The 14,899-nt window shown below is 45.7% G+C and overlaps 1 protein-coding gene across 4 annotated transcripts in view; it reads left to right on the forward strand.

Moving 5' to 3' along the window:
* Window positions 1-14,899, forward strand: part of enah (ENAH actin regulator) — a 124,954-nt gene that overhangs the window by 105,799 nt on the left and 4,256 nt on the right. For 2 of the 4 annotated variants that reach the window (XM_079339332.1, XM_079339331.1), the window contains 8 exons: window positions 678-1,466; window positions 4,604-4,932; window positions 5,449-5,591; window positions 5,952-6,000; window positions 7,418-7,469; window positions 9,161-9,227; window positions 12,431-12,515; window positions 13,582-13,639. In XM_079339332.1, the coding sequence (XP_079195458.1) occupies window positions 678-1,466; window positions 4,604-4,932; window positions 5,449-5,591; window positions 5,952-6,000; window positions 7,418-7,469; window positions 9,161-9,227; window positions 12,431-12,515; window positions 13,582-13,639 (1,572 nt within the window). The remainder of the gene's footprint in view (window positions 1-677; window positions 1,467-4,603; window positions 4,933-5,448; window positions 5,592-5,951; window positions 6,001-7,417; window positions 7,470-9,160; window positions 9,228-12,430; window positions 12,516-13,581; window positions 13,640-14,899) is intronic. The other 2 variants (XM_079339333.1, XM_079339334.1) reach the window with 2 other exon arrangements.

Below are 14,899 nucleotides of genomic sequence, written 5' to 3' on the forward strand. Positions count from 1 at the left end.
TGACAGCACAGAGAAAATGCTCTATTTAAAATTTACTCCCCTTGTGATGTCACAGTGGGATTCTGGTATCTCCTCTCCAGCTTTGAGCTAAACTTTTTGTGCAGGTCCGATGTTTTCATTCTCTGACGGGGTGATGTCTGCAGTCGGGTTTGTCATGTCAGAGACTTTATCATCATGGTTGTTCAATCCGAGCTAATCGACGGAGCAACTGAGATATGTTCAGTGTTCACTCTGTTTTAATGATTTATATTCTGTACATGTATGAGCGGGTGAGCAGCCTTGTTGACTCTTTGGCTCTGTGCTAAACTCTTGCTTCTCTGACTTGTTTCCCTCTGTCCGTTTGTTCCCCTTCTTCTCTCCTGAGATGAGACTGTAAAAGCTTTGTGTCTCCGGCTCTGTCCGCAGCGCTAACACCTCTCCACTAACATTGTAGCAGCCTTAGATGCTGTTGATACCTGGAGGAAAAGTTTGGTGAAGCTCTGTGCTGGTTGTTCCTGCTTCATCCGCTCCCTTCTCTTTTTCCTCCCTTCCTTCCTCCCTCCTTCCTTCCTTCTCTCTCCTGACCTGCTGTCTCTCCCTCCTGTTTGCACGTTGGCTTCTACCTTTCTTCCTGCCTTCTTTCCTTACTTCCGTCTCCTTCCCTTCTGTCCTGTCTTGTCCTTGGTTTGTCCGTTTAGCCTTTGAGAGCACCCTGTACAACCCCACTCCTCAGGAGTACGGCAGGACATCCTCCACATCCACGCCAACCTACCCAGCTCCCGGGGCGCCATCGCCCTCCTCCACCACTCCGCCAACCCCACCTTTAAGGCATTCTGCCTCCAGATTTGCCACCTCACTAGGTTCTGCCTTCCACCCCGTCCTTCCTCACTACGCTACAGTCCCGAGGCGACAGCAAGCCTTTCCCCAAGCTCCACCTCCTGCCCCCGCCCCGGCCCCGGCCCCCCCAGCTAAGTCTGTGGTGTGGTCAGCCTGTAATTTCACTCCCTTACCCCCGTCCCCCCCTGTCATGATAAGCAGCCCCCCAGGGAAGGCTGCAGGCCCACGGCCGCTCATCCCCATCGCAGCCCCTTCCCCTCTCACCCAGAAGCCTCCATCGCCAGCCCCCAACGGCCCCCCCATGTTCCCAGCGCCTTCTCCCGTGACCATCCCCTACAGCCACACCCCTCTGGGTGTCAGCTGTCCCACCCCGCCTCCGCCGCCTACCCCACCCCCTCTTCCCTCACCTGTAGTAGCCCCTCTGTCTTCCTCCTTCGTCTCGTCTCCCCCCTCCTCATCCCAAGCTCCTGGTGTGCCCTTTCCCTCCACAGCGCCCCCTGCTGCTGCAGCCGCTGCCACCTCTGCCTCTGCTGAGCACCTCTCCCTCCCTGTGGGCCTGGGCCTGTCAGGGCCGGGGGAGCCGGACACAGCTGCAGGCCCAGAGCCCCACCCGCCTCAGTGGGGCTCCACCTGTCAACCCCAGCCCCAGGGTAAGGCCTCCAGTCTGGACTTTGTCTCTCTCTTCTCTGCCTCTCTCTCCCCACGCTTTTCACTACTCACACACTAACGGGGGCTTTAGGACATGGTTACATCCGTTAACCTCAATGCTGAGCTAGATAGATAGATAGATAGATAGATAGATACTTTATTGATCCCGAGGGAAATTCAAGGCATAGACGCAGGCATAGACGCAGCACAGAGCAAGTCCCATGTAACGAAAGCAAAGTGTGAGTCCTGGCTGAGGACTTGAGGTGTAATAAATAACAGCAGCTTCACTCTGTTGTTTGGGTCTGATTGTTTTGTGTCAGTCTCTGCATGTGTGTCTTTAGAAGTGCAACTGGCTCACGTTTCATTGGCTATGAAATCTGTGTTGTGTTTCAGTGTGGCATGTCCTCGTGTATGATCGTCACGTGTTCTGTGGACACTGATCCGCTGTTACCTTTTCATCTCATGGTCGTCGTTTGCTTCTTTCATCCATGCACCAAAGGTCAGATCTGCTTTTCCCCTCTGTGCTGATTGGATTTGATCAGTCCCATTCAACATGTTCCACATCAGGAGTCTGAACATTAGTGAAGGGTTCAGGAGTTTTCTCTCTTACTCCTAAAAATCTCACTCACGTGTTTCAGGTTTGCAAACGCTGACACTCAGCGACACATCCCGACTGACATGAAAAACATCCAGACAGTTAAAAGTTAAAACTACAGTTTGTAGTGTTTTCCACCGTGAACCGCAAAACTCCTGATGTCCAGACATTTTCAGGGTGAGTTGCATGAAATGCAGATTTTCCTCCTGTCAGTCAAAAGCCTGCTAAAAATGGAGATGAAATGAAGTGTGATGGCAATATTCACAGCTGTGGGGGGCGTTGATTTAGTTTATTAATGGAATTAAACATGGTTATAAAAAGTGTCTGACGCCCTGCTTGTTAAGTTCTCCACATGTCAGTGCTACATGTGTGACGGTGGGCTTCACTCAGTGACAGGAAAGCAGTGAGTTGATGATTGCGTCCCAAACCGCAGACTTTGATAAATCATCATCACGTGAAGTACGATCCCAAATCATAGCATGCAATAGTGTTTATGCGAGAAATACCCCGATGTTCACTGCCTCATAATGCACTGCGGCTCTCAGCTGAACAGCCGGCCAACAGGAAACGTTTAAAAGTTTTTAAATATTTTAAATAAATCATATTCATTTTTTGAATTATTAATGAACGTTTTTATAACGCTTGACGCTCGCTCAATGAACCAAATGACATCAAGTTTACCTGCATTATAGCACGTTGCTAACTGGTGGCTAACGGCGGGGTTAGCGTGCAGTACAGATACGTTGAGAAGGTGATTGGCAGTTAGTGCTTTAAGACGTGACTGTAGATCAGGTTTTTCTTCCTCGTGTCAGTGTAGACTTCCTCTGTTTATGAAGGTTATCTTGAAGAAGATCACGTCACAGGAGAAAATCTAACTTCCCCTCGTGGTTATATGACGCTCTCGCTACGCTCTGCTCTCATCTCTCCTCAGCTGATCAGGAATCGAACCTAACGAACGATGAAAACAAACACTCACTAGAAGATAAACCTATATACACCTAAATCTTTGTACAGTGACCTCGTCCCTCAGCTGATGACCTTTCGCCTCAAACATGGTCAGAATGAAAAGCTGGGCAGGATTCCTGGTTGGATATGGATCATAGCTCAGCATGCTCAACATTCAGTCAGAGATTATTGAGAGAGTTTGAATCCTCTGAGATTTAAACTAAAAATTAAAAAATTAAAATTCATACTTCGTGTCTTATGATCCTTATGATACATATGATGTGTGTGTGTGCGTGCGTTTGTGTGTGTGTGTCCTCAGTGGTGTAGTGCAGGTTTACAGAGCATAGCCACTCCTTCATCTCCTCTGATTCACACCAATTATTCATCGATAACATTCAGGTCTATGCTGAACATTTTCGTGGGCTGGTGAAGTGATGCCCCGCCCTCCTCCCTCCTCGGTCTCTGATTGGCGTGTACACGCTGATTGAATATGCAGGAGGAGTCGGACGTGTCCCTGATAATAACAGAGGCGCTTGTCCTCTGCTGCTTTAAAGAGCGTCTTCAGGCAGCCGTGCACCACTGAGTGTCCTCGCACTTCAGCTGTGTTTGCTAATGTGAGGCTCAACGCTTCCTTGTTGTTTCACTCATCAAACGCCGACCTTCAGCTCAGAACAAACGTTAGAAGCAGCAAACACTCAGCAGGTAACGAGATGAACAAAGCCTCACAGCACTTCTTCTAACTAACGCTGCATGTTTTTCAGTTTGACCTCCGTGTGACACCATGTGGCATGCTCTCATACTCTGTACGTGGCTTCATGTTCAACCATCACTGCCCTGTGGGCTCATGACCCTGGTGTCACCTGACAAACACCTCGCCTTACCTGCTTGTTTGAGCTGCATCATTACAGAGACTAAAAGTCTTTATTGATCAGTGTGTACCCGGGCTGAGAGTTGGATCACTTCTGTCATAATTACTTCAAGCTTTCACTTTTAAGGTACCTGTGTAACAGCCAGACAAACTCAAGTTCAGAAGTGGAGGACCGTGAGTCCACTCTGGAGGTCTGTCCTCTCAGTCTGTGCTGTCTCCTCATGTCATAGAGGGCGTACTCACACCAGGCACATTGTCTCTGTACTCTACTAAAGCATGATTGTCCCCCACTCACACGCTCCCCTTTTACACAGAACATCAGACAACAGCACATCCATGGCTTTATATGAGCATGAAGCACGCTTAGTTTACAAGACAGACGCACTCTAAAGGCATGCTTGGTCCAGTCCGTGTACGCACACATAAAACATGACAGATACTTTACTGATTTAGTGGCTCATTTGGAGTTATTTGAGTCAGATACAGCCATGAAACATCCTGGACTGTGACGGTCACACATGCTTGGGACAGACTGTATGGTGTGAGTGTGCCCAGAGTCAACGCTGAATCCTCATCGACAGACAGATGTTCAGATGAGAGATGTTTGAGAGTGTTCATGTCCTGTAATGTCATCTAATGTCTTCTAAAAAACAACCATTTGAACTTATTTTCTCCTCCCCATTATGTTGGCCCCTCCCCCACCCCACCCTCTATCCTCTCCCCTCCAACAGACGTGGTGCAGACCCCAGGGTTGGCAACCCCTCCCCCACCTCCACCCCTGCCACCCGGCTCCACTGTGCCCCCGACTGCCGCCTCGCCGGCCGTCACCCCCACCACCCCAGCAGGCCATCCTCCCCCACCCCCACCTCCTCCACTCCCTCCTACATTGACTCCAGGCGGGACCCCTCCTCCTCCCCCAGGTCCACCTCCTCCTCCTGGAGCCCCTCCCCCTCCCCCAGCACCACCCCTCCCCGCCGGACTGTTCTCTCCTACGGAGGAGCGCCCCATCTCAGGTTTGGCCGCGGCCCTCGCTGGAGCCAAGCTGCGTAAAGTGCCAAGGGTGAGCGCTTGATTGGGTATTTGATCAGTGGACGGCTTGACAGAGCATGTCCACACGCATCAGCGTTCAAGCACACGAACACATCATGAGAGGGCACGAGCCGCACACGCAAACACACACACACACTCTGTGTTTCTATCAAACTCTGTATCCTTTAGTCTTCATAAACACAGACTCGAAGACGTAAGCCTGACACATTATCTTCATATCGTCTCTGTTCACACGACACACAACCTCAAGTTCATGGATGAGCACACACGCGGTCGCCATCTGTCACATCTCGTCTCAGACTCCAGGGAGGCTTACTGGTAACAACCTCTCACTACACTACATACCTCTGTTTGTGTTAGATAGAGCAGCTCTCATGGATACACGTGTAAAATGAATGACAGTGAACACAGAAAACATCTTTAAATCCTCGTTAAACTTTAAGAAAAAGGCTGCTTCATCCTTTTGATTGTGCTGAACGTTAAACACTTGTTTGTGCATCACATCATTTTCCTGTAATCCCCTCAGAGTGACGATGCAGGGGCTGCTCTGGCAGCAGCCATGTTGGGGGCCGCAGGGGCTTCAGGGGCAAAATCAGAAGCCAGAGGAAACGGCCCTCTTCCTGGAGGAGGCGGGCTTATGGAGGAGATGAGTGCCCTATTGGCCAGGAGGTAGCGTCACACCAAACGTTATTGTTGGCTTAATAATATCTTAAAGTAGGCTCCCTTCACTAACCATGCAACGTTTGAGTTCTCATTTGTTTAATTTAATATGTTTACTTCGCTTCATAGTTACATTGTGTTTGTTGTTTTTGCGATTTTGGTGAAAAGCAAAAAAAAAAAAAAAAGACGAATAAAAGACCCAACCTAACATTAACTTTGAAAAGGACAACCACTGTATTTAGAACAGCTGTCACTTGTTCTGTGTGTCAGTGAGTTAGAAACATCTCCCTGATACGTTGGTATTTTTTTTAAGCTCTCCTAGAGTAAAGAAACAGGAAACCCTGATATTATTATCATTTTGTGTTACAGAAGGAGAATTGCAGAGAAGGGCTCCTCACCTGAACCCGACCAGAGATCAGTAAGTTTTCATCAGAGCCTCTCAGGGATGATGTTCAACACGTCGTTGTCACAATGGCTTCTGTCTTTGTCCCAGCTGTACAGTGTCTAGCACATTCACTTACTCTCCTGTCTGAATCCACTCCTGAGTCTCTCTGCCCTGTATCTGTGTGAACGGCTGCAGTTCAGTGCATATGTCATGTAATCTACGTCATATGTCATCGTATATCAGTAAAATGTTTCATCTGATCTCTTACATTTTTAATTGTTACTCATCAGTTTCCTATTGGAAAGTTCAACCCGAAAGCAGTTTCATTCTGTAGTCTTTGATCAATGAATCAATGAAACTACAGGAAACATTAAGTAAGCTTTTTCACGCACAGACACATTGCACACTGAGTATGATGCGTTTAATTTCTATTAAAATTCCCAGTATGAGACTAAATGTCCCGTTCTTGATGAGATAATTTAGAGGCTGTTTCACTCCTTTGGGTTTTTTCCTTGTGATTACAAGAGCTAGGAGACTTTCCTCTGTCGATGAAGGAGACTTTCCTCTGTCGATGAAGGAGACTTTCCTCTGCCGATGAAGGAGACTTTCCTCTGTCGATGAAGGAGACTTTCCTCTGCCGATGAAGGAGACTTTCCTCTGTCGATGAAGGAGACTTTCCTCTGTCGATGAAGGAGACTTTCCTCTGTCGATGAAGGAGACTTTCCTCTGTCGATGAAGGAGACTTTCCTCTGTCGATGAAGGAGACTTTCCTCTGTCGATGGAGTTGCAGAATTATTCCAGTAGCTTCCAGGTTTATTTCAGGATGTCAGTAGTCCAGTTTGATATGTGGCTCTCTATACTGGTACCACACATGGAAAAAGTTCACTGGCCATCCACTGGAGGCACCACACACAAAGGGAGGGATCAGAAAATCAGACCTGCTCCAAAAATAATAATGATGGATGAAATTTTATGAAATCTGAGTCAGGTTGAAAACGTGATCATTTTGTTTGTGCATCCATTTTGAATGAGAAAAAATAAACTCAGTGTGCAAAGACCTTGAGAGGCAGTGCATGTTTTAAAGATTACTTAAAGTTAATTCATCAGTGTCGACAACATCATCTGCAGCGGTTCATTAGATTTCTAATGAGCACCAAACTCACAAATGAGATGTTTTATTCAGGGGCAGTGTTTATTTTGCTCACGTTCAACGGTCCTTTAACTTGATGGGACATAAATAGATGTTTCAGTCATAACACATAACGTACAAAGATAAAGGACATCTGAAGGGATGGGGTTATGAGCGAGGAACAGAGGAACGACTGTTGCTGTTTTAAGAAATCCGGTTGTCTAATCCATCCAGTCCCCTTAATATCAACACAAGTCAAATCTCTGACCCTCTGATTGGAACTCATCTTTGACCTTTGACCCTTGTCTGTCCAACCAACAGGAGGAGGGCGAGATAAACACGACTCCTAAAATGTCAGCCTGTAGCACACCAGGTAAGTGTCAGAAGGACCCTAACAGTCCAGGTCTGAAGATCCTCATCCTCGACAACAACAAGACCCGATTAACATGCATCCTCCTCACACAGGCGGGGAAGACCCAAGTCAGTGTTGGGGTTTTCCCACGGCGGCAAAATTATGTATGGGGTTTTATGATGTAACATTTAGTTGTCGAATTAAATTTAATAATTAAGTTTACTTAATTATTAAAATAAATCAATAATTATTATTAAACTGAGTTTAATAAAGCTTGGGGCACCACCCTGTAAACAGGGAACAACCAAAATATTACAAATATCAGTCTCAAATTAGTTAATTAAATACCAATATCATTAATAATTAATAATCTGTATTTAATTGAAGGTGTGAAATCCGAACACAAAGCCCTTTCACCCAGCCTAAGTCACAATGCAAATACTCAGTAATCACAAACAACTGCTCTTTAAATTATAACAGAATTTATTTAACAAAGAAACATCAAGTTAATCAATGAAACTCAATCAAACAAACAACTATTATAAACTAAACTACAGGTAACAAACATAAACAAACAAGCGTGGCACAGAACACAGGTCTCCTAACCTGGTCTATTGTCTAGAGACGGAGTCAAACTCTGTCTCTACCTGATCTATGTTTCTGCAGCGTCTGGAAAGCCACAGATCTCTATGTGTGTGCGTCTACCGAAAGGTGCGTGTGTGTAAAGCGAGAGAGCGAGAGAGAAAAGAGCGCACCTCGAAAGCTCAATCTCAGCCTGGATCTCACGCACAACTCAGAGCATAGTTTACTGCACTACCAGAAGCCAGTGGCCGGATTTGTATCAGACGGCGTTCACACTAGTCTTTCTGATAATGAGTCTATTACCCGGTTATGACGCGAGAGTTCACAGATAAACACACGGGACGCAGCGGCACAAATAAAGAAAACAAAAGAGGTTTTACTTTCATAAAACCTTAGACGCAGTGGTCAAACACCAAGCAAATATTATCACCGTTTCACAATAATAACTCGTCCGCGGTTGATGAAGGAAGAAAAGGGGTCCTGGAACGGTCTTTCGACGTCTCCCTGCAGTTGTATGGTCCCAGAGGGTGAGCAGAGCCGTAGTGTCCTCCGTCGAGCGAGGTGATCTCCGTGGATGTCCTTTCTTTAAAGGACGGAACGAGACGTAATCCTTACAATCTCTCTCAATACCGTTTTAATACGGGAGAAATAAAACGCTCTTCTTTGAGATGCGTTCGAATGGATGATCTAAGCTCGGAATTCAGGACGTCGGTATGCTTCAAGACCTTGGGTTAGCTGCGCGCCAAAACTTTTAAACAAAGAGAAGCGTGTTGTGAAACAGGAAGTAGAGGGGTATCCTCGGACGTCGCCAGACGACGTTTGAAAGAGAGTGAAGAAGGGGCACAGCCGGTTTTAACCCTCCCAAACTTCACACCTATGCGTTAGGTGTAGCAAAGCATTCTGGGAGTACCTGCAAGGCATGCTGGGATAAAGAGTCTTTTGTCCTGGTTCTCCAAACGTACACAGCCTGAACTTTGTCATTTTGGCTGGACCCAACATCAGCATTAGATACATGTTTTGAGTTTAACTTTTGATTCATGATGTCAGAGTATTTAAAATGAGTAAGAAGTTGTAATGAATGTCAAACTGTAAGAAGAGTGGAATTCTTTGTGTTTTTGTTTTATCTGCAGACATGCCCAGGAAGCCTTGGGAAAGAACAAACACCATGAACGGTAGCAAGTCTCCAGTTATCGGAAGGTATGTTCTTTACTTTTTCACCTTATCACTAAAGGAGCAGTATGTAACTCTGACACCTAGTGGTTAAAATGGGTACTGTAGTCCACATTTAAATCCAAGAGAGAGCGCTGTTTCCCCCGTCCTCTCTAGAGTGGATGCTCACACAGGTCATTCTGTGGTGGACACTGTAGCTTCAGTGTTTAGCCAGCTCTGCATGGGTCTGTAAACCTTTCTGTGTTCTAACCTCTCTCCATTTTGTAAACGCATCTCCAACATTGATCCTAGTTTGAGCAGCTTTCTGCTGGTGGAGCTTATTAGAAACATGCAGAGGCTTTTTAGCTCGGGTACAATCACTTCTATCTGAAGCAGTTTCACTGCCCGCTTCCATCGCTGCAACACCTGTTGACCTGAAAACTGCTCTCATATCTGACAAACCGAGGGGCGTTCAAAACGGCCGTGTGGGGGGGGCCTTAAAACCGTCTACCTTCTCTGGTCCAAACAAATCCAGAGCATTCAGGATCAGGAGGACATACTGGCTGCTGGATTGTTGTCAGAGAAGACAGCACTTTAACACAGCATGTTTCCTTCATGTCAGATCTCAGAGGAAGGTCACTTTATCATTTCAATCAGTATATATTGCTCCCTTAAGTACCATTGCACTTAAATTCATTTCTTATACTGTTCATATTTGGTCTAAAGATAACATTTCACTTCTGTCTCTTATCTGAATGTCTATTAGCTACTAAGCTCTACTCTCTTAGTAAAAGGTGCCAGAGGAACATATTGAAGCATTTGCATCAGCTAGCTTTTAACTTTAGCATGGTGCACTGCTGGGGCCGTTCTGCGCTGGCTAACATCACTAAAGCTTATGTTGCCTTCATGACCAGTTTAAGATGAGTTGTCTGTGTGTAAATGGAAAAGAACTGTGTAGCATCAAATGATCAGTTAGTTGAAGGTTTCAGATTTGAGATCTTGCCAGCATTTTAGGTTGAATGAATTTATTACTTTCACTGCAAACTTTGGATGACATTTGGCGGGTAACTTCAAGGTAGAATGAAAGTCTCAGAGTTCCTCAACATGTGTGAAGTGTGTCGTTGTAAATCCACTCTGATCCTGTATTTGATCATGTCTATAAACCCCTCTATTTCAGCCCTGCTCAGAACAGGCTGTTTCTGTGTCTGTAGCTTTAAATATGTAAATGAGCTGTGTCTGGCCACGCCCCCTCTCTGGAAGGGCTTGGGTGTACTCGGTGCTGTCTCGCTCCATGTCCTATTGTTTACAGTGAGAAGGCAGACTCAGAGGTCAGAACAAACACCTAGCTGTGGGAGTGTCACCCACCTGGGGGAGGGGCTACTGCCCTTTGTGATGTCCTGAAGGGAAAATCTCCAAACGCCTGTTTAAGCACACATTTTCTGAAAAGTGGAGCAGGCAGAAGACGGAGAGGATGGACTTTTCATTTGGGGGTTTTGTAGGCAGACTAGAGACACAGATTAGTGTCTCTCCACATGTTATGTTTTTCCACATGTTGGAGAAATGTGGAAGTTCATGGGACCCTTTAAAGCATCCTATCATTTAGCTGAGTTGATATTCTGAACACACATACACAGATAGTAAATTGTCATTTGTTAAGTTAGTGTCTCTGCTGCTCACACAGACGAGAGTCTCCGTGGAGAACTCCAATTGGAGCAGATCCCTCCAACAGGTAGAGAGAAAAAAGGGCCTGGAGAGTTTTCCAGATGTTTTTCTGAAACAATGTCCTTTGAGGTTTGCTGTGATGGGCGTGGTTTGGTTGGAGGGTTTATTTTGAATGCTTGTTCATTTGGGATGAATCCTATGATGTCTTTCTTTTCTAAATACACCAACCTGCAGGGTTGCCCTCACTGTGTCTGATGATTTGTGTCATTTGGTACAATGTGCTGTGGTGCTTTCTAAACAATCATTGTGTGTATGATGGATTTCTAATGTAATCTAGTAATGCATGCTGCTCTGCCTGCTGCTCTCTTAACTCGTTGCACCCTCCCCACCCTATCACACACACAGACGCACACAAGCTTCAAATCGAGTGTCCGCCCAGCGCGCAGCAGACTTGGCACAGTTGTTATCATCAGAGAGCCAAAGCAGATCCAGCAGGCACTGACAGATAAGGCCCTGCCGTGGATGTAAGGGAGTGTGTGTGCATGCACAAAGAAGGAGACGTCAGTGTGTCACCCACAGAGAACTAGACCATCCAAGAAATGTTGGAGCACATCATCTCAGTGCTCCACATGAGTCCTTCTAGTATTCTGTGAACTCCTCCCTGGTATGATAGAAATTCTCAAGTCTTCCCTCTTAAAGTGGACGATTGTGGCTCCTGAAGCCTAGTGGTCAGTGTGCACGCACATGTACGGAGGCTATAGTCCTCCAGGTGAGCCCGGGTTAAAATCTGACCTGTGGCTCCTTCTCTGCAGGCCTCTCTCTCCCCGGGTTTATGTCTCTAAAATAGAAGCCGAAAGACAAACCCTTAAAAGTGAAAAAGGAGGATGAGGAGGAGAGAAGACCCTTCTTTCTGTCTGTCATATCTCTTTACTCTGCAACAACACACTGAAACCCACAGCTCATACTGAGCTCATTTCCTCTTCTCTCACTTCCTTTTCCTGCCGTGCTTCCTCACTTGAATGTGATTGGCTGCTCTGTAACTTTCCACACCAATGGTTGTCATGCAGAGCCTTTATTTACAACTTTTGTTTTTAATGCTGACACGCTCTTGGTCTATCACTTTGCCTCAGACGTGTTGAAAAGACTTAAAAAAAGCTGACGACCATCAGAACACGTGAAGAGATGTGTGTGTGTGTGTGTGTGTGTGTGTGTGTGTGTGTGTTGACATGCATGTCTAAGTGTGTGCTCTTACCCCAGGATTTGCATGCAATGACACAGATTTGCTTTTTCGCTGCAGTTTTTTAATTTGCTCCAGATTTCATCAAAGTCAACATGAGCGTGCTGAACCCTGTTGGGTGGAAGAAACGTTCACTGAGGAAATCATGAGGGTTTCTTTTATTCAGAAAACAGAACAGACACACAGCTGACAGGGTTTTTATGTGAACAGTGTTGCTTGTTTTCTGTCAGCAGGTGCAGCCTACAGATCTAAACGTTAGACATCTAGACTTCATGTTTCCTCTTAGCTCACAACAGACACTCACCTCCTTAACCCTGGACCCGTGTTTCTCTTCCTTTGTCCTCTCTTTCAGACCTAAATCCACTCCGACACCCACCGCATCCTTAAGTGCCAACGGTGTGCCAACAGAATCTGTTGACTATGATCGATTGAAACAGGTAAGAGGAACCTTAGACTGTAGGTCTTAAGATGTACTGCTCATGGGTCGTTGGTTTGACTCCACTGATAGAGTGGACGCCACGTGTGAAGAGCCTGCAGTCGTCATCGAGCTGGTCACAGTCCTGGTCCTGTTGGTCCTGCATGTGGTTCACGCTCTCTTGCCCCCGTTTGCTCTCACTCTCACTCTCTCTCTCTCTTTCTCTCTCTCACTCTCTCTCACTCTCTCTCTCTCTCTCTCTCTCACTCACTCACTCTCTCTCTCTCACTCTCTCTCTCACTCTCTCTCTCTCACTCACTCTCTCTTTCTCTCTCTCACTCTCTGTCTCTCTCACTCACTCTCACTCTTTCTCACTCTCTCTATTTCTCTCTCTCACTCTCTCTCACTCTCTCACTCTCTCACTCTCTCTCACTCACTCTCTCTCTCACTCACTCTCACTCTTTCTCACTCTCTCTATTTCTCTATTTCTCTCTCTCACTCTCTCTCTCTCTCTCTCACTCACTCTCACTCACTCACACTCTCTCACTCACTCACTCTCTCTCTCTCTCACTCACTCTCTCACTCTCTCTCACTCTCACTCACTCTCTCACTCACTCTCTCTCACTCTCTCTCTCACTCACTCACTCACTCACTCTCTCTCACTCTCTCTCACTCTCTCTCTCTATCACTCTCTCTCTCTCACTCTCTCTCACTCACTCTCTCTCACTCTCACTCTCTCTCACTTTCACTCTCTCTCACTCTCTCACTCTCTCTCTCACTCTCTCTATCTCTCTCACTCTCACTCTCTATTTAGACTTCATGTCAGAGTGGGGTGAGCCTGTTAGATGAGTACTGTACAGTTGACTATCTGTTGCCATGACTACGGCACACGGCGCTGTGACAGTGAGACAGAGACATCAGTGATCTGTCACTGGTTGACTTTGATCTGCAGATAGCGGATTAGCCTCTTCATAAAGATGGTTGCACACAGCTAAGTCCAAAAGCTAAAGTCCTTTCCTCTCTCTCTTCTCCTCTCAGAGCTCTGATGTTTGTCTGGAAAGATGACTTTGACTGGTTGTGTTTTTCAGGATATTCTGGATGAGATGAGGAAGGAGCTGTCGAAGCTAAAAGAAGAGCTCATCGATGGTAAGTTTCACCTCAGTATTTATGACACCAAAACATATGCTGCAAGTTTTCAACAGCAGCAGATTCCTCAAAGTCCCTGAGAGCGACAAGTCATGTAAAAAAACATCATAACTCAAGAAACATTGTGATAATCAAAACGTTCAGAGCATTGTTGTGGAATTTTTCCCATTACCAAAGAGTGAAAATAAAGAGTGAGAAGATCTATTCAGAAAGGAACCCCAAGATCGATCTGGTCTCAATGAACATTTATTCGAAGGCAAGATAAGCGTTCGAAGACCCCTCTCTCACACGGTGAGGAGAGAAAGAGGCCCAGAGAAAAGGCGAACATGAAAACTTATACATTTCCATCACACTACACAGATCACTCCCCATCACGCCACATAGAGCCACTGCCCACCTGGCAGGGCACCATCTATCCCCTAGTGTGAGAAAAGAGACTACATGACTATTTACCATCTTCCAAGGCTGAGAAGGAGATGGAGTCCAGTGAGGAAGAGCCTGGGTGACTCTTCCCACATGTACAGAGAGAAACAGAATAAAGGGAACTAAATGATGGGAAACAAAACACCCAATAGGCTGTGCATGTAGTGTTCTAAGACATTTCACATACATTTTATATGACAGATTCTATGAGACCTTCGTAGTACAAATTGAGTAAAATTTTCCATAACATTCTTCCCTTTTGATTACATGTTAATCACACCATATGATACTTGGGAAATGTTCTTAAATGTGTGTGCAGTCACAGCAAACCAAACATCAGTAATTCCAATGACAATGTGTAACCACTTCAAGTCAAAACTTCATAAAGGTACAGCATATCAATATTTACGGATTATAGTCTTCTTCATCATCACTGTCGCTGCTGGACTCTCACAATTCTTAATAACAGGGGAAGTCATGGAAAGGAGTTGATATTGAACAGTTTGATTCTCTAGGTGCTGAACCCGAGTTCTGGTGCAGGAATAACACAACAAGAAAAAAAACAAAATCAGCAGCACAATTCCAATAAACAGCAAATTTATCATAGATAGAAGAAAGAAAGAGCAGGAGTCATTAAGAGGGATATTACATCCTGCAATGATTCCCAAATATGTGCCTTTGGGGTCTGGACAAGTAATACAGACAAAAGGGTTAACAAAGAGGTTGAGACTTTTTTTTTTTTTTTTTTTTTACATGTACACTGATCGAGATTGAACACAAAAAGCATTAGTCGGTGCAGTGAAGGTGTGAGGATCACGAAGAACATAATAACTTCCG

This window comes from Symphodus melops, assembly GCF_947650265.1.
Source record: "Symphodus melops genome assembly, chromosome: 1".
NCBI lineage: Eukaryota > Metazoa > Chordata > Actinopteri > Labriformes > Labridae > Symphodus > Symphodus melops.